This window comes from Psittacula echo (genome assembly GCF_963264785.1).
Source record: "Psittacula echo genome assembly, chromosome: 4".
Classification (NCBI taxonomy): domain Eukaryota; kingdom Metazoa; phylum Chordata; class Aves; order Psittaciformes; family Psittacidae; genus Psittacula; species Psittacula echo.
Genome location: NC_137738.1, coordinates 3,959,716 through 3,981,174, shown reverse-complemented (window position 1 = coordinate 3,981,174; position 21,459 = coordinate 3,959,716). Strand labels below are relative to the sequence as shown.

The 21,459-nt window shown below is 42.4% G+C and overlaps 1 protein-coding gene across 1 annotated transcript in view; it reads right to left on the bottom strand.

Annotated features, from left to right (window-relative positions):
• Nucleotides 1–21,459, bottom strand: part of PLB1 (phospholipase B1) — a gene marked incomplete at both ends in the record, with an annotated part of 75,899 nt that overhangs the window by 5,898 nt on the left and 48,542 nt on the right. Inside the window, 16 exons of the mRNA XM_080614996.1 lie at nucleotides 908–989; nucleotides 2,109–2,203; nucleotides 2,722–2,787; nucleotides 3,878–3,958; nucleotides 5,783–5,834; nucleotides 7,188–7,287; nucleotides 8,485–8,528; nucleotides 9,325–9,383; nucleotides 11,888–11,946; nucleotides 12,897–12,957; nucleotides 14,908–14,985; nucleotides 16,747–16,818; nucleotides 18,038–18,133; nucleotides 19,640–19,744; nucleotides 20,173–20,254; nucleotides 21,111–21,211. Of these exons, the coding sequence (XP_080471122.1) occupies nucleotides 908–989; nucleotides 2,109–2,203; nucleotides 2,722–2,787; nucleotides 3,878–3,958; nucleotides 5,783–5,834; nucleotides 7,188–7,287; nucleotides 8,485–8,528; nucleotides 9,325–9,383; nucleotides 11,888–11,946; nucleotides 12,897–12,957; nucleotides 14,908–14,985; nucleotides 16,747–16,818; nucleotides 18,038–18,133; nucleotides 19,640–19,744; nucleotides 20,173–20,254; nucleotides 21,111–21,211 (1,233 nt within the window). The remainder of the gene's footprint in view (nucleotides 1–907; nucleotides 990–2,108; nucleotides 2,204–2,721; nucleotides 2,788–3,877; nucleotides 3,959–5,782; nucleotides 5,835–7,187; nucleotides 7,288–8,484; nucleotides 8,529–9,324; nucleotides 9,384–11,887; nucleotides 11,947–12,896; nucleotides 12,958–14,907; nucleotides 14,986–16,746; nucleotides 16,819–18,037; nucleotides 18,134–19,639; nucleotides 19,745–20,172; nucleotides 20,255–21,110; nucleotides 21,212–21,459) is intronic.

The window sequence follows — 21,459 nt, the reverse complement described above, 5'->3', positions numbered from 1 at the left end:
TTCTTCAGAAAGGGGAGCTTGAAGTAAAGCAAAACTTCAGCATTGAAAAGTTACCTACCACTTTTAAAAACTATGGCCACAGACATTCATACAGATAATAAAAAATATCTCGTTGTTCCTTGCCCCTTTATGGGTATAAACTCTGATGCTCTTGGTCATATCTCAAATCATTCCTAATCCAACTTGCTTAGTTAAATGGAAATGTCCTCTCTAGTAGGTTTATAGAAGTGTTTTTCGAGATGGGTTTTTGAGCATTGTTTTGAGATTCATTGGACAGCATCCACTGCCAGAGCCAGAATGGAAGGCTGGAGAACATAATGTGATCTGATACAGTGATTCCTGTATTCATAGGAATAATGATGGGAAAACTTAATGTTCCAGTAGTTATTTATAGCCTTTGTTAATTTTGAGTGAATCTTATGCCCAAGGCTATGATAGGTTACTCTAAGATAGCAAGCAGATCCATGGTAAGCTATCTGTGTGCATGCTTTCAGCCTATGGCAAATAAAAGGAATAGCGGATTGGTTTAGTCCATTTCTTCTGCTAAGTCACCACAAAACAGCTGATGTAAGGTAATTTGTCACCCTTGCAACGACATTAATTCATGTGAGCTACTCACTGGATTCATAACAAACAAACACATCAACACAATAGCCATCATCAGTAACTCCTCTTCAGCTGTTGAAACAGCAGCTGGAAAACGAATCAGGGTCAAATCATAAGCAGTGTGGAAAGACTTGCCCTGCTGCTAAGCGCTTAGCTGGGTAGGGTAGACTGTAGCCAAGCTGTTTCCCAGTTACCCCCTCTGTCCTGCTGAGGATGGATATGCATGAGAAGAAGGGCAGTAAGGGAAAGCAATATAAAAAGAGAGAAGTGAAGGTGTCCAGTTACAGAATCAAGGTATTACCTGAAAATCTCTGTTAACTCTCTTAATTTCTTGTAGCTCAGAAGAATTTTCCTCGGGGTTTAAGACACATGGGCAAATGTTCCTTCAGTGAAAGAAATGCTAGAATTAAAAGCCAATCTGAAATAGCCTATGCAACTCTTCAGCAATGTGTGTTTGTCTCACAAAGCTCAGGACAGGTGCTCAAAGCTCACATGCAGAGGAAAAGCCACCTCTTTGGCTTAGAAATGGGCAGATACAAAAATCCCTACTGACTTCATTTTCAAAGTGAACACCTGGTAAGAACTGCAGGATCCACAACTTGTAAGTCAAACGCAGAAGTGTTCAGTATGCCACACATCCGCAGGAAATCACATGTATTAGAATGGAAAAAAACCCCACATATACCTGAGGGTTTAAAGATACAAAAGACAAATTGTTCATATAGTCTGACTCCTTAGACCACTGTGTTTTATTCTGTTACCCCCATAATGAGAGTCAGTAACTTGTGCTTCACTGAAACGCATCCTCTTAGAATGTGCTTGGAATGAACATGAAGACATCAAGCCATTATTTTCCCTTCTAATGTGTTCCAGTATTTAGTCACTTCTAGTATTAAAAATCTGTGCCTAACTTCATTTGAATTCATTAGGCATCAGCTTCCAACCACTGGTCTTTGTTATACTTTCTCTGCTAGACTAAAAAGCCTCTTCATGTCCATGCTGACTCCTGTAAAGTCTCTGCTGCTTTCTAAAACAAGTCCCCCAATCTTCTTTGAGTTATGGTATTTTTTTCTCTTCCATTAGGTGTGAAAAGCCGTTCCTGATTGTGCATTCCGCTGTGTGCAGCCCAGCCTGCACCATAGGTAATGCAGCACTGAATACAGGCAGAGGCATCAGGGATGTCAGCCTGTGCTGCTGACCAGTGAAAGGCTGAACAAAAAAGGCTTTGAAGTTCAGCAATACACCACTTCTATGGTGACTTGTGCTGTGACATGCTGCCTTAGAGCTGGGGAGAAAAGTGATAACTCTGCTATCTACAGGCACGTGCCTTTTAGCTGAAGTATTGGAAGAAATAATAGGAAGTTGATGGGAACTAGTGTATCAGGTAAAGGCTGCAATACAAGTAGCTTGGAAAGCTCGGTGAGGATGCCTACTGAAGAAGCAATTTAGATTGACCGAAGAAAATAACCCTTTAAAGGCAAAGACCTGTTTTGCTCACTTACTTTGTTATCAAAGTGCACGTTGAAGAGCTTGCTGCAATCTGACGCAGTACAGAAATCTCTAGTATTTCCACCATGTTGACAAAGACCCTTGGGAGCTGCAGGGATTATAAGAACCAGACATACCAAATCACAGAACTTGATACCACTACAAAGTGAGGAAGAAGTGCCATCCAGAGGTCAGGGAGTCAGAGCAAACTGCAACCAATGGCATGTGCAAGGACGAGGTATAGGAGGAGGGAGACATATGGTGGATGTCAGCCAAAAACATCCCAGCAGCTTGTACAAACTAACTGAAATGTTGCTGCAGTCCCAAGGGCATTTCTGTTTTCTCTAGGTAAATGAAACCGTGTTTAGCTGTCAGAACTGGCCACAGGGTCGTGCTATGTTTGGTCCTCAGCAGAAATACTGTGAAACACACAGCTTTCCTGAAACTGCAGCCCACTTTCTCAGGACATTTTCTAATACAGTTGTTGAAATGCAGCGCTGAGTCTGACTCCAGCTGTTTGGAATATGACCTTGTATGAAACATAATCACTGACAGTCTATCAGCGGTGAGAAAAACATCAGTGTGCTCGCCAGGAACATAGCTTGCTACGGTATCTTAAATGCTTACCTCCTCATAGAAAATATCCAGAGTGTCCTGAAGGTGCTTTACATACTTTTGCACTGAAAAGGTTTCCTGTGTAATTAAAATAAACACATAAATAAATAAGGATCAGTCTTCTTTGAGGAAATGAGAAGTTTAACTGTTTTCCACCTGAACAAAGGAGCCCACAGATTCTGCAGTTGCAAGGCAGCCCATGAGAAGATATACTGATGCAGTGTTTCCTTATGCCTTTGTTGGCAGGTATATTTTCAGATCAAGAGGTTTATTGCCACATCGACCCAGGTTATACAGTGTTTGTGTTTCTATGTCACTAATATAGTCTCTTAATCTCTGTAGAAAATCCCAAGGTATATAATAGTTCTTGGCAGAGTCTTTGGCTGATGAATGTCTACATAAATCACACTTTTGGATTTGATATTGTCTTTTATGGGATCCAGACCAGCCTAGTCTGCCTTATGAACAGTGATACCTTTTTATTGTTCTGCCAGTCTGGGGAAATTGCTGTGGAGGCCCCAGAAAACCCACAGGCAAAACTATTTTGTAGCTGTAGTTATAGAGGTGAAGCTGTGGGGTCAAAGGCTCCAGGCAGCAGCCTCTAAAAAACAACAGCAAAAAAGAGCAAACCTGAGAGAACAGCCCCAATCATTTCAACAAGCTGTGGTCCAGACTCCCCAGTCTGTGTCACAGGGACCTTTTCAGAGGGGATGACCATTGACAGCTGGATAAAAGACATCTTCAGTATACACTGATGTTGTTTCCTCTGGTGTCATTCTGAAGCCAGAATCAGGCATCCCCAATGATTATTGAATGGAGATGCTTTCCAGAATAAAACTTCGCTTGTGTCCCCATAACAACATGCCTAAAACACCACACAGCTTGTCCAGTTAAGCTGGGAGAACTCTTCGGTTTGTCCTTGGTGCTTTGTTCAGTATGGGGCAGGCTGCTGGCTTTTAAATAATGTGTGACTCCAGAGCCGCAATGCTCCAGTATTAAAAGCTGTGCACTTGTTTCTGACACAATACAGATGAAAGGAACAGGACTTCCAAGTGCCTTTTAAACAAAGAGGAACTTTGGCTCACTAAGAGAGAGAGAAAGGTTATATTTCCAGGGTTGGTCACTTGCCAAGTGCCTGGATGAGCCTGCCTAATTCAGAGATACAAACCTTGTCCAAGCAGTACTGGCATAAGTCGTTGCCTCCAACAAGGACAGTGATCAGCTTCCAGTCTTCCTTGAAGTTAATTTTCTAGTGGCACATAAAGTAAACAGATTGCAGCATCCATTGCTTAGGCATGCAGAGGTCACATTCACAAATGGCTACAGACAGCATGGAGCACAGAGAAAGGAGATGCTGAATTCAGCTGGCAAAAGGAAAGCATCTCTCCAGGGGGAAAATGTGAGCTGTTTGCTAGTCCAGCTGCAATTTGCCTTGGCTTCTGTAAGGAAATTCCCTTCGGCAGATGAGATCTGTCCGGGAATCCAAGCATGGAAACGTGTCTGTGGCAGCAAGTGTCCCTAAATGAATGTTAGCTTCAGGATAGGGATGGCCAGGGGAGATTTGCCAGCCGTGGGGACGGAGCACTGTGGGAGTGGATGCTGGAGTGACTCATGGAGCTGTGGAACCAGAGCTGCTGGGGATCCCTGCCAGCTGGGCAAGTATCACCCCATGGGCAGGAGGGGTGAGAGGTGCCCCAGGGAGCAGACAGCTGGATTAAAATAGAAGAGTCCAGGAGGCTGGTGACTTCACTGAGCTCATATAAGGGCAGCTGCAGCATCCACGTCACCACAAGCTAACAATAGGCGCTGCTGAGAGCTGGATCTCATCAAAACATTTTGTAACGTTCAGTACAAAGAAAGGAATCAAAGGCAACTATTTTTAGGGTAGCGCATTTACATAACAAACATCTGCGAAAGGATCCCACAAACAGAGGGAGGGCCTGGGAATCACCCACAGGTCTGAATTCTGCTCCTTAACCAGCACTTTGCTCCGAAAGCCTTTCATAGAGAGGCAAAGCGTGGCAGAGACTTCCACCCCCCACACACCTTTTTTAATGATGAACAAAAAGCAGTGGACAAAACAAAGCTCTAGAGCCCCATACTATTTTATTGAAGAGCCACGCCAGCTCCCTTAGCTCTGCCAAACAATCGGTAACATGGAATAACTGACAGTGGGGTGAGCATGCAGCATCCATCAAGAGTGCTGGCACAGAGAGACACATGCTTTGACAAATCCTGCTTATTCAGTACCTTCCTTTCCCATTCAGCACCTTCCTTTCCCATTCAGCCTGAGCCAAGGAGCACCAGGCACTCCCATTCCCTCACAGGTTGCTCTCCCTGAACCAGCAGCTCACACCCAGACAGTCATCTGCTCAAATTCGGCCAATACTTGGAACAGGGCAACCTTGGTTTTCTCCCAGATATCCTTCCCCCACCCCAAACTGCAGCAGCAGCCATTGAACTGAAAGGGAATCACCCTTTTAGTGCCCTCCGTAGCCCTCAGTGGAACTGGCACAGCAGTCTGGCCCTCAGTGCTACATTCCCTCCTTACTAATCGAGGGGTGATAGGGATTCACCCAACCCTGAGGTTTCTGGCCACTGATCAATCCCTTGCCTGCTCAGAGCCAGAGGGCCTAGTCTCCTAGGAAGACTTCAGTTGTTCCCCTTCCCAAAATTGCCGTTTCCCAGACCCAAGAGTGAATAGTTCGTCACTATGGTGCCTGCTCCAACAATTTTACACCCAGCCTTTACGACTTCCACTTTGAATGGTGCTGCTCAACTAAAGCATGTGATCTTCCCATAACCTTCAGATTTATCCTTTTCTCACTACCCTCTTGGCTGCACTGCATCCTACATTATTCTCTGCTTTGTGTGTTTCCACCTACCTGCATGGATTTCTATAGGCAAATCATCATCTCCTAAAGGCTAAACCCTGGCACATGCATCTTGGAAAGCGCACCAGAGACAAGGACACTGACTTTTGTTCCATCACTGCTCAAACATCCCATCAATTAAAGTCACGTCCCAGAGACCATGAGAGAGAGCACTGAGAGGTGGCCTGAGTTTCACTTACCGAGCTGCTTCTCATTAGCTCCACCAATTCACGTGCTTGGGCTGACATATTGCTAGACAGAGAACAGAAGCATTTTAGATGCGTGCTTTAAACACACATCATCTTCCTGACCTCAGGGAATATTAGGATCAGCAGAAATCAGTACAAGGAAAGCAATACCTCAAAAGGACGAGCAAACATAGGACAGAGATCAGCAGCAGTTGCACAAGTGAATAATCTGATCTGAAAGGGCTTCAGCCAGCATGACTGCCAAGTGGCAGGCAACTGGTATGAATTCTTCCCGTCTCAAAGTTGGCTTAAGTGCATTTTGTTTGGAGAAAACCACTAATGCCCAGATGCACAGAGACATTTATTTGCATAACTCTCTTTGAAATCTAGTGGGGGAGTTTGATGCTTACACAGAAGCTGGGTACCTAATCACTCATCCTGATCTGACCCTGAATTCCTACAGCTTGTCTTATGGCTTGGAAGATACTGCTTATGCTGTGGAACTGCCAGTCCCAGTCTGGCTCTGGGCAGGATGCACTGTCCATGGGCTGAAGCACAAACCACGCTGAGACACCAGCTGGAAACCTGAGCTCCTGGTACACTAGAATAAGACCGTGCTTGAGCTAATAAGCCCTGCCTCCCTCCAGCACCCACACAAATGCAGTTACATTATTTGGACTCCCAGAACCATATTGATAGCCTTAAGTCTTTGCTCAGGGCACCCGTGAAGTACTGAGTAGCTACACAGGCTATCCCGAAACTCTTTTGCAGTTAAAGGTGTCATAGAAAGTCTTGGAAACAAATTCTATGAGTATCCATAAAGCAAGCACAGTGCACACAATACAAGCCCTTACACATTTTGGTTCTTAACAGACTAGCAGAGGTTTTCTTAAAGAAGAGAATTAATTTCCAGATGCTCATTCTGTTCTTTTTCTTTGCATTGCAAACACAGATAGTTCTCAATGCCATTAGGGGAGCAGTGGGTTTCTATTTGTTAGCTTGAGGCACATTTCCGAGAAATCAAGGAATAAACGAGAGATTCTCATGATTTTTTTTCTCATTACAGATATGGCCTGATAGAGAATCGGGGACCTGTGCACTGAAGGCTGGGCAGAAAAAGGTACTGGTAGAATTAGAAGCATAACCTAAGGCATTGGCTTAGAAATTCTGGGCAGAAGTCAAATAAACAAAGTAAGTTTCTTCTCCATCTCTAATTTAGAGATAAAAACAAACCCCCCAAATACTGAATTTTGTGAAATAATTTAAAAAAACCCAACAAAAAACATCAGGTCACAGAAACATGCTCAGTGCAAGCAGGTAATCAGTATTCACCCAACCTTAACCTGCACTTCAGAGAGAATCTGGGTGTCCATCAATTCTCACCCCTTTGCCCTCTCTCGGTTGTGACTGTGCTTACCGTGCTGTGGCACCTCTCTGTGCAACGTTGAATCCAGCTGTTTCCATGGAGCTGCCAGTGGAAAAGCCAAAGAGGTCCGGGTTGAATTTTTTCAAGATATCTTCAAAAAAAAAAACCACAATGTTCACCCATGCACAGTGCAACCGGTAGCGTTGCCTCCCTCAGAAGCACAAGCAATTGAGTGGTAGGAATATGGACCTGGGTTTCCCCTTTGTTCACTATGACCTTACAGAGCTGCTTTGGAGACTCTACTGTCCAGAATTGACACTGCAACTATTTCTCTCCATGGCCTTGAGGAGTCAGTGCCTGGCAGCCCAGGAGATGCACACGTCTCATGCAACTCATGGGTATTGAATTTGAGTGCCAGTAATCATGGTTACTTCATGTACCAGGAGCAGATGCTCTGAATGCAGTCCTCTAACTCCACTCATCCAAATACCCATCAAGATAATTCTATTTATTGCAGAGAAGTAAATTTTAGTCACATTTCTAGATTTCACCAAAACCATCAGCAGGAAAGCATGATGTTATTGCTACCTTGTCTGTAGTGCTGTCTGAAACGTCTTCAGAGAGTTTCATTCATACCGCATAAGTGAAAAGCACCTTCTATTTCTCTTTAAGCACAGCAATGTTCGTGGTACAAGACAAAGCATATAGGATTTTATTACCAACAATGTCAGGTATTGTCAAACTGCTCCACAGCTTGGATCACGGGAAAATAGATGAACCATTGTGAACGAGGTCCCTTCAAATTTACATTCACACTGACCCCTTAATAGTTTCTATGGCAACTACAGGACCAATTACACAGAACACAAGAAATGCATAGGATTTTTAGGGGTTTTTTCAGTGCAATGTAGCAACTTGAAACCATCAGGAAGAACCACAGCCTTGTCGACAACCCTAGCTAGATGGACCACTAGTTGTTTCATAACCCTTCATTTGCTCACATCCTTTTCAGTCAGTCACTGAAAAGCAGAAAATGAAACAAGGGAGGAGCGGGCCTGTCATGGACTTCAATCACCTTCAGCACATTTCAGTCAGAAGGATGATACAATCACATGGAGATCCTGTGATGTGGAGGGGCTAAATCTGCAGCTACTTTATGACAAGTCAGGTCAGTCTGGGTTTCAGCTGTGACTCACATGAACTGCTCAAATCCATAATAGATGGGCATTCCCCACTGTTTGCAAGGAAAGCGTGACCGTTTCCAGATGTTTCCTAGCATCCACTTAGAGTACTTTCAGAGTAATACTTGCTTTTTGCTTTTCTCACATTGATTTTCCAGGATACTCACTGGGTAAAGTAGTCTGTGTCTCCAGGGTGCCATCACCTCCAATGCTACAAAGGGAAAGAACAAAATCACCAAGTAGGATTAATCCTGCAACCATCTGTCTTATTGCCACCATATGTTGCTCTAGCAGCCCAGGAAGGGGGAAAAAAAGACTAACTTCAAAGAGGACTAAGGAGATAAACCACAAGAATTCAGGGAAAGTACTGAAAGGAAATTTCACATTACATCAAGCAGGGAATCAGCTAAGAGAGAAACCTCCAGACTGGGAATAGAGCAAACTGAGAGAACTGATTTTTCACAAGGACATGCTGGGATGCCCATCATTGAAAGGCATATTCCCTCACCAAAGTTGGTCCCTGTGACCGTGCTGAAGCTAAACTTGTGTGCAGTTATGCACAGAAGAGAGACTGCATTAAACACTCATTAACCATCTATCTGCAGTTTCTGCAATGCTGATTATGAGAAGGACTGCTTTCTCTACCACCCAAAACTTGTCTGTGTGCAGAGCCAATACCTTCTTATATCACTTCTGACAGCCCCTCCTGAAGGTATCTAATAATCCAGTACCACCAGACACACCAGACCGTGCTTGTAGCAATCAGGACTGGTTAAAAACAGCAACAAAATCCCCACAGAAAACAAAACCAAACAAACCTCCCCCCCCAAGAATCACTGCCTTTCTCTTCCAGTTCTGACTCCTCCAGTCCCTACCAAGCAATACTTGCTCTCAACATCCTACTCCTGCATTTACATGCTTAAGTATGTAACTACACAGCCAGGTGACCCACGCTTTTAACTGTGTCTGTGGATGAAAAAACAAAATGGAAGACTGAGCATTTTCACCTCCAGGAAAGCCCCCTCCAGTCTGTTTGTAGGTCAGACGCTTTGGCTCCTCGTGCAGTCTAGAAAGGATGGAAAGAATAATGTATAAAATACCAGGAGAAAAAAACGCTACAAGATTAGGTAAGACAGACATCGTGATTTGAAAGTGCTGAAGCATTTTGGTCACTTTACTCTGCATCCAGCCAACCATTTGCAATATCCTAGTTTTAGCACAAATAATCCATGTCCTTATTCAGCACCACACACTGGCCTCTCTGCAGACCTGCATGTTCTGTGCTTCGGATTCAAGGGCTTCTCATTGCCCTGCATGTTCTGTGCTTCAAATTCAAGGCCTTCACGTTTCCAAAAGCAGCTCATCTAAATAGCAGACCATGGAACATCCAGACAGAATGCATCAGACTGTAAGGTCAAGGACATGAGCTTTAGAACTACTCTAATATTGTTTTAGTGATCCAGCGGGACCCAGATTAAAACCAACAGCTTTGTATTTGTTTGGATTTTTATGATGGAAAATGCTTCATCCTGGTATTTCCTGAAGAAAGCTGATTTTGAGAGAGTTAATAATCCAGGGGAAAAAAAAAAAAACCCAAACACTGATTAAAAATTCCCAGCCTGTTTCAGCTGTAAATAAATCAGCAAAGGAGCTGCTTTTTAATCTGCCAAGAAAACAAATCTTTGGTGTAAAAATCTACTTTTCCTCTGCCAGACCTGGTCTGCCCATCCAACACACAGACTCGATGAGGTATAGCAGTGGTTTTTTTGCCAATACAGATAAGCATGTTGGCATAGCTATTGCTTTCACTGTGCATTGGGGCTAGGAAGTCAGACAGATGCATTCCAGCCAGTGACATGACTAAATTCCTGGACATTTCATTAATCTCCAAGCGCATCTGGACTGAGAGCAGCTTTCCTGCAGCGTGAACTTTAATCTTTCAAAAACGAATAAGACATCGGAGCAAAGCTGTGAGGAATTTGAGGAGCTGACAGGACTAGGACAGACCTCTAGCGAGGTCAACACCCTCATGCACATTCAGGACAGCAATCGTGAAAATTGCTTCTGCAGCCTTATAGTTTCTTCGTGGTTTCACTTCATTTTCTATTCTTCAAAAAGCCGTGGTATCAATTCAGCCATAAACACCGACTGCATTCAGGGCTCTTGTGCGAAATACCAGGAGGAAAATCAATGTCTTAGTGGACCACGACAGATCTTAGCTGGGGCAGTCAGCTGTGCCCGGGATGATTAGGCAGTACAAAGTGGGCACTGCTGCTGGCTATATGGCACTTTGTACTTGAGGGGTGTGTGCATGTGTATGGGGAAAATAGTCTGCTACATTTTCTGCCCTGCTCCTACCCTCAATAAATCCCTTATTAAAAAGCTCAATTACACTTTGCTGCGGCATCAGACACTAATAGGAACTGGATGAATAACAGCAGTATGAAAAACTGGCTTGCCCAGCTCTTGAGACGGGGAGCTCGAGCATTAGCCTGGCCCTTATGAGTAGGGGTCTCTGAGACGTTTCATGCACTAAAAGAATTAAAATGTAAAAAAGAAGGGATGTGCGCTACAGCACATCTGTAGCACTAGATGTGGGGGAGGAAATCAAGCAATTAATTTTGAGAGTCATAGCAATGGGTAGGAGGGAGACTTGCAGGGTCATTACTAAGGTCTTCTAAGAAAAGCTCAAAGCTCAGCAGCGGGGAGGAAAGCCAGGATTACATCAGGTCAAGCAAAATCAGTTTCGGAGCTAGTGAGGAGATGAAGACATGCACACCTGCTTGCAGATAAGCCTGATCATTTAAGGGCTTCAGTACCTCCAACTCCCTCTGAACTCTGCAGGAGCTGAAGCTGCTAGAATGAGCACTGGTTTAGCTCAGGAGTTAAAATCCATGGGAACTGTTGACATGAGTGTTTGCTTTCATCCCATGCCAGAACAATTCTGCAGTGCTGTGTAATTCTGGAACTTCTCCTCAGAAAACTTTAATGCAGGTCTGCAGTATTCCCTGCTATTCTTTCCTGGGGCTTCTCTTTGCTGTGCCTACTCTTTTCAGTTTGCATTTCTTGGTACATATCAGAGCTTTAACTGGAAGATGCCTAAGCCAGGAAGCAGCATCTGAAAGCAGAAGTCTGAGATACAGACATATCAGAATCATCTCAAGTGAGATGCACTTTGTTCTGCAATCAGTTATTTCTACCGGAATTTTCATCAAGATCTCTCAGTTAATGAAAAGTGTCAATTGCTTGCTCTTGGCTTAATGTCAGAAAAGACTGTTCCTATCAGGCAGACATTTCCCCTTTCAGAAACACTTGAATAAACTGTGTGGAATAGAGAATGTGATCCCATTTCTTTTCTAGCCTGAATTATTTATTACTGGATTACACAATTGCCGGTGTCACTCATCCCTTCAGGTTATTCCTTTGCAGAGGGACACAGGCAGAGGAATTTTGCTTTGCCAAGCCAAAGCAATTTGATTTCTATCTGATGATGCCTGACGTGATCACATCTAGGTAGAAATCTGACAATTGCTCTTCTCATTCTAAATGTGGGAATATAGCAGTACTCACAGTCAGGGAATCTCCCAGTGCTCCTATGACTTTGATGTCAGCAGGTTGTAGCTCATGTACTAAAAAGCAGGAGAAAAAAAGCAGGATTATTGACAATTGAGACAAAACACAGTTTAACAGAATAAAGTTGCAAGTGTTTCGTTCCAATCCAATAACATTTTTACAGTTTTGCAGAAAAAACAAGCCTCAAATTCTGTGTCAGCTAAGCAAGAGGCATAACTTCTTGCCTTTGCTTACAACAGTTTACTCAACTAACAGAGAAATAAACGGAACTTAAAAGATCTTAGGAAAAAATGAAAATAGATCAGATATTTTATGGGGTGCATACATTCAATCTCTTTCAATTGGTTTTCAGGTCTGGGTCATAGATCAGATTGGTCAAACTTGCTAAGCCACTAACCTACGTAGGCAATATTAATCTGCCATGTTGCTGTGTATGATACGTGTATACGACTGTGCTGGTTTTGGCTGGGGTAGAGTTTATTGTGTTTGTAGTAGCTGGTATGGGGCTGTGTTTTGGATTTGTGCTGGAAACAGTGCTGCTAACACAGGGATGCTTTTGTCACTGCTAAGCAGTGATTACACTGAGTCAAGGCTTTTTCTGCATCTCACACCACCCCACCAGCGAGGAGGCTGGGATGCTCTGCTTGTGTGTGTGTGGCTTTTGCAACTGTCTATAATTCAACCCACAAATTTTGTCACTTTTACTCTTTTGATTCTGTCCCCATCCCACTGCAGGGAAGTGAGTGAGTGGCTGTGTGGTGCTTAATTGGCGGCTGGGTTAAACCGTGACAGTAATAAATGTGATTGTATTTATCCACAGAGAGCACATCTGCTGTGATGCAGAATTTACTGTGTATGGCAAGACAGACTTTCTTTGCTGCTAAATGTATCAGCTTTTACTGTTTGCTTCCTATCTAGGATGGGCAATTTATAGATCTTACTGTTTTTAAAAACAAAAGGTGGAATCTTTCCTATTTGTGATTTTAGCTTACAAGTTCTTTCTCACCTGACGCTGGGACACGACTGGATGAAGCCTGTTCAGAACACAGCAGGTCACTGCCCCAGTTCTGCAATGGCAAGTTACAAAATTGGTTCACCTTGATGATATGGAATTCTTTTATGGTTTAATTGTACAGCAAAGGACAAAACCAAATTAAGACACAGATCCAAGTTTGGTACCTATATAGCTCAACAGTCTTTTCCTCCTCTTTGTTGAATACTGTCAAAACATCAATTACTTTTGCCTAAGTTTTCTAACCAAAGCATAAAACCTTTCCAAAGGCGGAATATTTAATTGAGAAATATTGCTTATGACAATATTTCATATGGAGGATAATTTTTTTCCCTTCCTCTGCAGCCTGGAGATTTTGTGCATGACCTAGAAAGTGGGGTCTCCAGGTTTTCCATCTCAAAAGATTTAACAACAAACAGAACAAAAATCAATAACAAAATCCTCTGCAAATCTATAATATTAACTTATTAGCTTGTCTTTTTCCCCATGTACCTTGCTAGAAAACAGTTCTTTTCCTAGAAACTTTCAAAAAGGGCTTGCTTTCACTGAATATAAAATGACAGCTATTATCCTCTAAATAATTGGCCATGTCAGGAGGATTAGGACTATATGATCTTTAAGGTCCCTTCCAATCTAAACCATTCTATGATATATTTGTAGGTGATATCAGAGCTATTATGTTTATCCACCAGTTGAGGAAATTGAGTGACCCACGCATTGCAGAACATCTTGGTTCACCAGCAGAGACAGCTGATGAATGTTCCACCCACACTTTTCGGTAGTGAGCAACAATATTGTTATTGTCGTAATGGGCAGTGCCTGCAAGAGCAAAGAGTTGCTCTACTCTGATGCAAGAGCAGGCCCTGCTTGGAGCAGGAGGTTGGACTAACGTTATCCTGAGGTCTCTTCCAACCCCAATTATTCTGCAATTGCACAGTTCTACCATTCAGAGAAAAACTACATGGAGCTGTGTTCTTCAGAAAGCATACTTAGTGTTAAAATAATCAAGACAAATTCATCTTTTCTTGTAAAAGAAGATGACTCTACTATCAGCCATCTAGCTAAACGCGGGTTGCAGAGGGTAGAAAGGACAGCTGGAGTTATTTTCAGATCAAAGAGAGAACTGTTCCTTTACTCTCTCTACTGTTTCTTTCCTTTGCCCTATCACTTTAAAAGCTATTGCTGATGAGATTCAGTGGAAGTACAAGATCACCCATTAAAAGTATAACTCTGGCTTTACAGATAAAAATCCTATTTCAGCATTGCAGACTATGCTTGCTGAAGCAAAACCAGCTTTTGCTCTCTGTAACCCTCAAGGCACATAAAGATTTTCATCATTTAGCTAAGCAGGAGGACCCCCAGTATGCTGAACTAGACCAGCCCACTTTGACTGTCATCTCCAACCATTTTTAGTCTGCATGCCTGCAGCCACTTGTCAAGAGCAATTAACTGCCCCATTTCTTCACATACTGCACAAAGTTTGTTTCAGCAGTTTCTTTAATCAATCCTGTGGTAGTTGCTCAGTCATTGTGGAAAATGAATCTCTTTGAAAATGGATTCCTATCACCTTTGTGTCTAGCCACATATCCAATAGGTAAAGGTGACTGCCCTCTACAGGTTAAGCTTACCTTAGTGCATGGAAGTACAGTGGTTCAAGAAGAGAATATGGAAACCTTCCTCAGATCATCTGGGGGCTCAGGGTTATACGTTATCTTCTTGCTACTGTGAGGAACTTGCTATCTGAATTAATGATGCATCCCAGGTACCCTACTGTTGAGCACAGTTTTGATACAATTGCACCAATTAATACAATTCTTTTTATTTGGCTTTCAGGAAGAGTTTAACGTTTGTTTACAGAGGAAAAAAATGCAGTGCAAGATAGACTTCTCTTTCTAAAAACTGGTAGTAGTTTATCTCATCGATACATTCAAGCTGATGTGTGAACAGTCACCAGATACAGCTTTGCATATGTCACAGAAAATGCAGCAAAAGATGCAACATCTACCTCTATTGGCTCATCAGTGGGCTCCACAGGTAGATATGTGTAGTTGCTATTCTTGTATGTTGCCAGGAATGGTGTGTCCTGGAGAAAGAGGAATACATAAGAGAAATTAGGCAATCAGCACATGGCATAGACCGCAGCAAGTGATATCAGACATCACTAAGAAAGTAAATGTGTAAGCTGCAAAATGGAGATTTGGATTTTGAGACCATGTTGCTTTCTTAAAATTCAGAAGTAAGATTTATGTTTAGCACCTTATGGCAAAAATGACCTATGCCAGCTCCTGATTTCAGTTTAAGATTTTCCTCTCCTAATCTTTCACAGATTACTTAGATTTTATTAGATATTTAATCCTTTTAAAATATACCGATGTAAAGCCTAGAGAAACCTGACAGCAGAGGGGAGATGAAAAGACTGATTACTGAAAGATCACTTCTCTCTGAGAGAGGCTGTATAAGCTGCATGGTTATTTTTGTTCCCTACTAATGCAACACACATTCAGGAAGACATGCACGTTGTATAGGCTAAAAAAATTCACCGGGAATGTCTCAATTAAGAGCCATTCCAGTCACTGCATGAGGAGGTCTTACAAAGCACTAAAATATTTGATTAGAAGACCCACTATTCTTTTATTCACAGGGTTTTACCCTACTTTAAGTTGGCTCAATACAACTTATTTTCCTTGGCTTGTTGGGCCCTTACAGTCTGGCACACCTGACATTTTGATGGCCACGACTGATTAAAGCAGATAGAATTTTAAACCTGCAGTGAGAAACTGTAGGAACAATAAATGGAACTTGTGGGTGTCAGAATCTGAAATAATTCACTACTCCCCTCAGTAACACAGGCGGTGAAATCCCCTGGAAACAGTTTATTTATTCCTTTGTATCACTGCCACAAAGCTTTCTGTGCAGGAAAAGCTCCTGGCACTTCCATCAGTGACTTTCTCAAAGCACTGTGGGCTTACCATTTCTGAAGACAATGGCCATGTATTCTTTGCGAGGGCTACTAAACTTTTCTGTGCCTACTTCTGAATAGGAGTAGATGAAGGGAAAGAAGTAGAAAATCCACATTATTTGGCACTGAAGAAGTTGCTAAGTTGATTTAAGCTGCCTGGAAGGAATACTGGGTAAAATTAAGTAGAATCAATTTAAGTGAATCTGAGGACTTCTGAAACATGCCAATTACTAACTCTCAGATCTTGCTTTTTTGACAGGATGGATGTGATATGGACAAAATCCTCCTCCATGACTTGAATGACTGTCTCCAGACCCGAGATAACAACTCAGCTCTCTGATCTGTTCAGTCATTGGCCTCCTTGTTGAAACTGCTGAAGAGAGGGAGCCAATTATTGCTGACTGCAGCGGTTATTTCCACGTGCTGATACCTAGCAACTGTACTGCAAGTTCAGCAGCTTGTTTTATAACTGCAGAAGCAGATTCCAAAGAGTCTGAAGTATCCCTGTTATGGATCAGGCCAGGAAAACCAGCCTGGCACTAGCTCAAGAGATAACAGATACTGGGGTGGATTCTGATGGGAAAGTTAATGCGACATATTCTGTTATTTGCTGTTTGACCTGCCTCTGTACTTCACAGCAAAACAGAACCTCTGCTACAACTAAACCCACACCAATCAGCATGTTGTCAATTAGTATTCATGGCACAGTAAAAGGCCGAGGGACACCAGAGCAGGTATATGAGAGTACCTGCTCACTCACAGGTAAGCAGAGAACCAAAGTTTCCATTAAACTTGTTCCAGACATCCCAAACCCCTGCTCTCTGCAGCAGCTACAAGCACATACAGCCTCCTGATGCCCAGCTTCCACAATGTGGGTATATTTACCCCAGTTGGACAGTCGAGGACAATGTCAGCCGTGAAATCAAACGAGTCAGCTTTCTGTTGTACAGGTTGTAACTAGAAAGGAAGACAACAAAACCCCCATTTTGTAACCATGTTGGCTCATCTTACATTTGTATAACAAGTCTAATTTAAAAGAACCTCCATATAGCTTTTAAATTTATATAAAACTGCCTGTATTTACAGACCTTGATTTACCCAAGGCTGAAATGCATCTGGCTTCTCAAAAAGAACATGGCAACTGCATAACAACAGAACAACTCCAGAAAGAAGCTTAAAATGGGAAGTAGAAAGCTACACTGGATCAGTTTAAACTCCTGGAGGATTTTGGCAGGCACATGAAGTACCTTGGAATTTAGCCAGGAGGCAAGGTCATAAACTCTTTTCTCTTACATAAAAGACAAGAGGCTAAGAGTCTCTCAATTTTTATCACTAAGCTGCATGATGGCATCTCCAACAAAAGGCTGTTTATGCATAGAAGATTGAACCAAATTTAATTAAAGGTACTGCAGGATGATTGCAAGCAATCATGTCAGCTGTTAAGACATTACCCCAAAGTATATAAAAGTTACCATCCAGGGTCTAAGATGCAGGTTGGATGAGGCCTTGGGTGGCATGGTTTAGTGTGGGGTGTCCCTGCCCATGGCAGGGGAGTTGGAACTTGATGATCTTAAGATCCTTTCCAACCCTAACTATTCTATGATTCTATGCCTCCAACTGCATATTGCAGTGCACTGCAACGCTAAGTAAAATGAGTTTGCTTAAGCAATCTCTAACGACTCATTTTCATTAAGTTTTACTCACTTCCAAAGGTAGTAAAACTAAACTGAATTAAAACCACTTTAATTCCTAATGAGACATTCAGAAGACATGGATCTAAAACAAACTTCTAAGTAATCCATTTTAAATTGACGTATGCAGTTACAATTCTTTATTTGGTGGTTTCCCAGAGCAGCCCATAGAAACATCATCCTTACTGAATGCTACCCTGCCTTTCATGACAATGGGTGAAGTAGACTTGAAGTCGCTTGGCTGTAATCACTTATGGCTGTGATCATGCACCTACAGCACCCCTCTCCTCCCCACACGCTTTCAGAAGCAAGAGATTCTAGGCTGAGAGCAGCACCAAATATTGGAGGGTATGTGACTAGTTAAGGAACAAACACAAAGGTCCAGCACTATCCAGGCTTTCATTGCAATGTTTATTACAGGGATTATTTCAATGGTAGTAAGGTCTAGGTAAAGACCACATTATATGCAGAGCCTGTCACCTTACCAGTGCATTCCAGAGAGCCTTGGCAAGCTGAGCATGGCCTTTCTGGCTTGGATGGAAGCAGTCAGGTGCAAAGTAGGAGATATCTGGATGCCCATCCTACAAATGAAAGCATAAAGGACATCTGAGTGCAGAATAATCCACACTGCTCAAACTTGGGGTTGCTGAGGCTAAATCAGAGCCAGTAATGAGAGGTTCATGCTACTTTTTCTTGCTGATCCAATACAGAATTGTCTCATGATTACCTGGTGATACACAGTGTACTTCAGCAGGTCCATGAGCTACCAGAATCACTTAACTAGAGATGCTAATGTGCCTCCAAGAGCAGATCCACCTAGAAATAGCAAACCCACCATTTTCAATTTTATGTTTAGCCTCTTCCCTGAGCAAAGCTTTACTTTGATATAGATACTGGAGCATCTGAAGGAAATGGAGTTTGGACATTTAAGTATCTTGGCTTTTGTGTGAGTACTGAGATGAGGAGTTTAGGTCACAGATGACTGAAACAAGATTTCATTTGGTCAGAGTACTTCTTCCTCAAAACTTGAGCAGGTTTTGATTCAGTGTGTTTAGGCTAGCTTATTATAAGATTACTTCCAAAATTTGCATGTATACCTTTTGCCATGTTTAGAGTTTTCAGTTCAGGAACATCTGAATGTTGTGTGAGATAGGTAGAAAACAGCATCCTGAACTTCTTTAAAATCTGAACTAAGGCTTGTGAGACTATAAAATGTTCAGAAATATTTTGCTGCTGCTGCTGTTTTCATTTCTGTGTTCCCTACCTCGATACCAAAACAACTTGGGATAACTTCACAGGAACCAGCTTCACCAAAACAAAAAATACCCCAAATCCCTGTCTGGTTTTCCTGTGAAGGTTTCCACAAGTTTTCCGGTGTAGCAGCAGCTGAACCTTTCAAACTTGTCCCTGGGTGTTGCTGGCAGTTTCAGGATCAGTTCAGTTCAATTATTACAGAGCAATCTCAGCTCAATATTTTGCGCCATCTACTCTTAGTTCCAGGTGAGATGAGGAAGTGCAGAGGCATGTGAAAATCTGCAAGTGGAGTTACAGTTTCAGAGAAGGTTTGGGTCATTTTCTTCCTTTATGTTTTACTGAGACTTACAACTCGAGGAACTGAAATATAATTGCCAGTAACAGGAAAAAGGGCTTGCTACATAAAACTACTACTTCCACTAGATCATAAGTAAACTTCTTTTTCTGTCGAACACAGAATAATGAGTTATGGGACATGAAGATGAGGTGATGCTGTAGTCTCCAGTGAGCAATGCAGCAGTGCTGCTTTAAAAACTGTAACTTTGTACCTCTGGCTTTTATTAATCATGTTGTATGTTCAGAAAGAAAAATATTTCTGTACCCTTGAGAACCTACCTCTTCATTCAGATTTTGATTCCTTTTCCAAAACAGTAATTCAATATACTGCATAATATGTAAAACAAAGAACTGCTAAGTATATGAAGAAATCTGATGTATTATACCAAAAAGCAACCAGTTTTAATAAGAAAAGCACAGAACAAGATGAAAGTATTCTCTATAGGTTAGATATGCACACTTAGTCCTTTGCATGCAGAAGTCTCTTTAAACTGTACCTGACCAAGAGCAATCTTGGGATTTTGGAGGAAAGGCTGGATGACCACTGTGAAATTTTCATGAGTGTCGTATCTGCCAGACTCCAACAGCCTCCGAATGCCAAGCTACAAGAAACAAAACCACCACCGATAATCCATCAACAGCTCTGCATCATAACTGTGTGTTTGGTTTGTTTTCTGAAAGCCCATGAATTAAAAGGAGGTTTTACTTGTTAACTGAAATAGCCACAGACGTTGGCAAATGCGGCTTGCAAAGTGGCTGAGAAGGCTGGAACACAATACTGCAACAATACTGTCGGGAATAGGATTTTGGTAACTAAACTCCCACCTATCCATCTGTACTAGGAAACAGAGTTCTTCTGAAGAGTTTGCTGCTGGTTTTGATCATATGGTGTTCTGGGTAGCATCAAATTACCTTCTCCTTATCTCATAGGGCCCGTTTGGGTAAAATACTGCTATAATGTGTTGCTTGGTAATCAAGAGCTCAGCTCAACTGGAAATCAAGTTACTGCACCAACTCTTGATAAACACACCTGGTAATCTCTGGTGGCTTCCTTCACCATTGATAAATTTTGTGAGTTTTCTTCTTCTGTGAGAACACAACTGCACAGATAACTGCGGGAGAGGTTAGAGGAGAAAACAGGAATAGAGAGAATTAGAGTTCTGAGAATGCACAAGTCACCCTTTGCCACTCAACATCCTCGTGACATGGGAGTAATAAGGAAACCTGTATGGTTGCGTTTCTGTGGAAATGGCTTATCATCCTTGCTGTTGTTCATCATTTCAACAACGTTAGTCTTACGTTCTGCCTCATGTGAATGGTGCTACTCTAAATCAGTTTGATTTCACTCCCAGGTAAATCAAAGTAAAGTACATTGTACTTTACTTTGTGATAGTTTGTCCCTTTCATTACCCCTTGGCATCCAAAGGTCCTGCAGCTTGACGAAGGCACATGCCAGTCCCTCTGAAACTAGAAAATAGATCTTTGAAATTTACTGGCTGCATTGCCTCTGAGCTGATACCTTTCCAATCAACAATTCCTTTTGCATTGCCAAAACACAGAATTTGTCCCTGTCTGGAGGGTCAGCAATGAATGCAAATTACCCATTGCAATAAAGCCTCTACAATAGAAGAAATCTGTCTGCTCTGCAAATACTTCACATTCTGTAAAAGGCCTGAAAATCCAAATGCTTGTGGACTTCAACCTCACCTTGAGGAACCCTCAAGGAGGTGTATATTGTGTACCACAGGAAACCTTACAGCTCTGGACATGGACAAAATGCACGGATTCTCTGACAACACTTAGGTCAAAGCCAAGAGGAGGCAATGCCATCAGGCAGGGTGATGTCCGCAGGACTGTAGTGCTACCTTTGATCATCAGTTCAAATGAGGAGAGAAGTGTGGAATAAGAACATGCTTTCTCATCATGGACAGTAAGCTCAGGTACAAAAGCAAGTCAAACAAGTCTTACTCTGCCATGTAAGTGGGGCACTGAACTTGAGTATCCACAAACAACTGTCTCAGAGGGTGGAGGTCCATCACTTCAACCAGACTCACTAAAGCTTTCGGAACCTGAAAGGTAAGTTAGACTTTAGCTTAGAAGCAACTGATTATGCAGCCCGTGCTGCATTTATTTTACCCTAAAGTCCAGTCATTTGACTCTCTCTTCCCTTTCTTCATGGCAACAACTCCCCCCCAGACTCAGCTTTTGATCCTTCTCCAGCACCATGGCCCCGTATTACTGTCTGCCATTTCAGACTGCATCTCACTACTCTCAGATTGACAAGACAAAAGGAAAAGCTTTTGTAGAAGTCGATGGA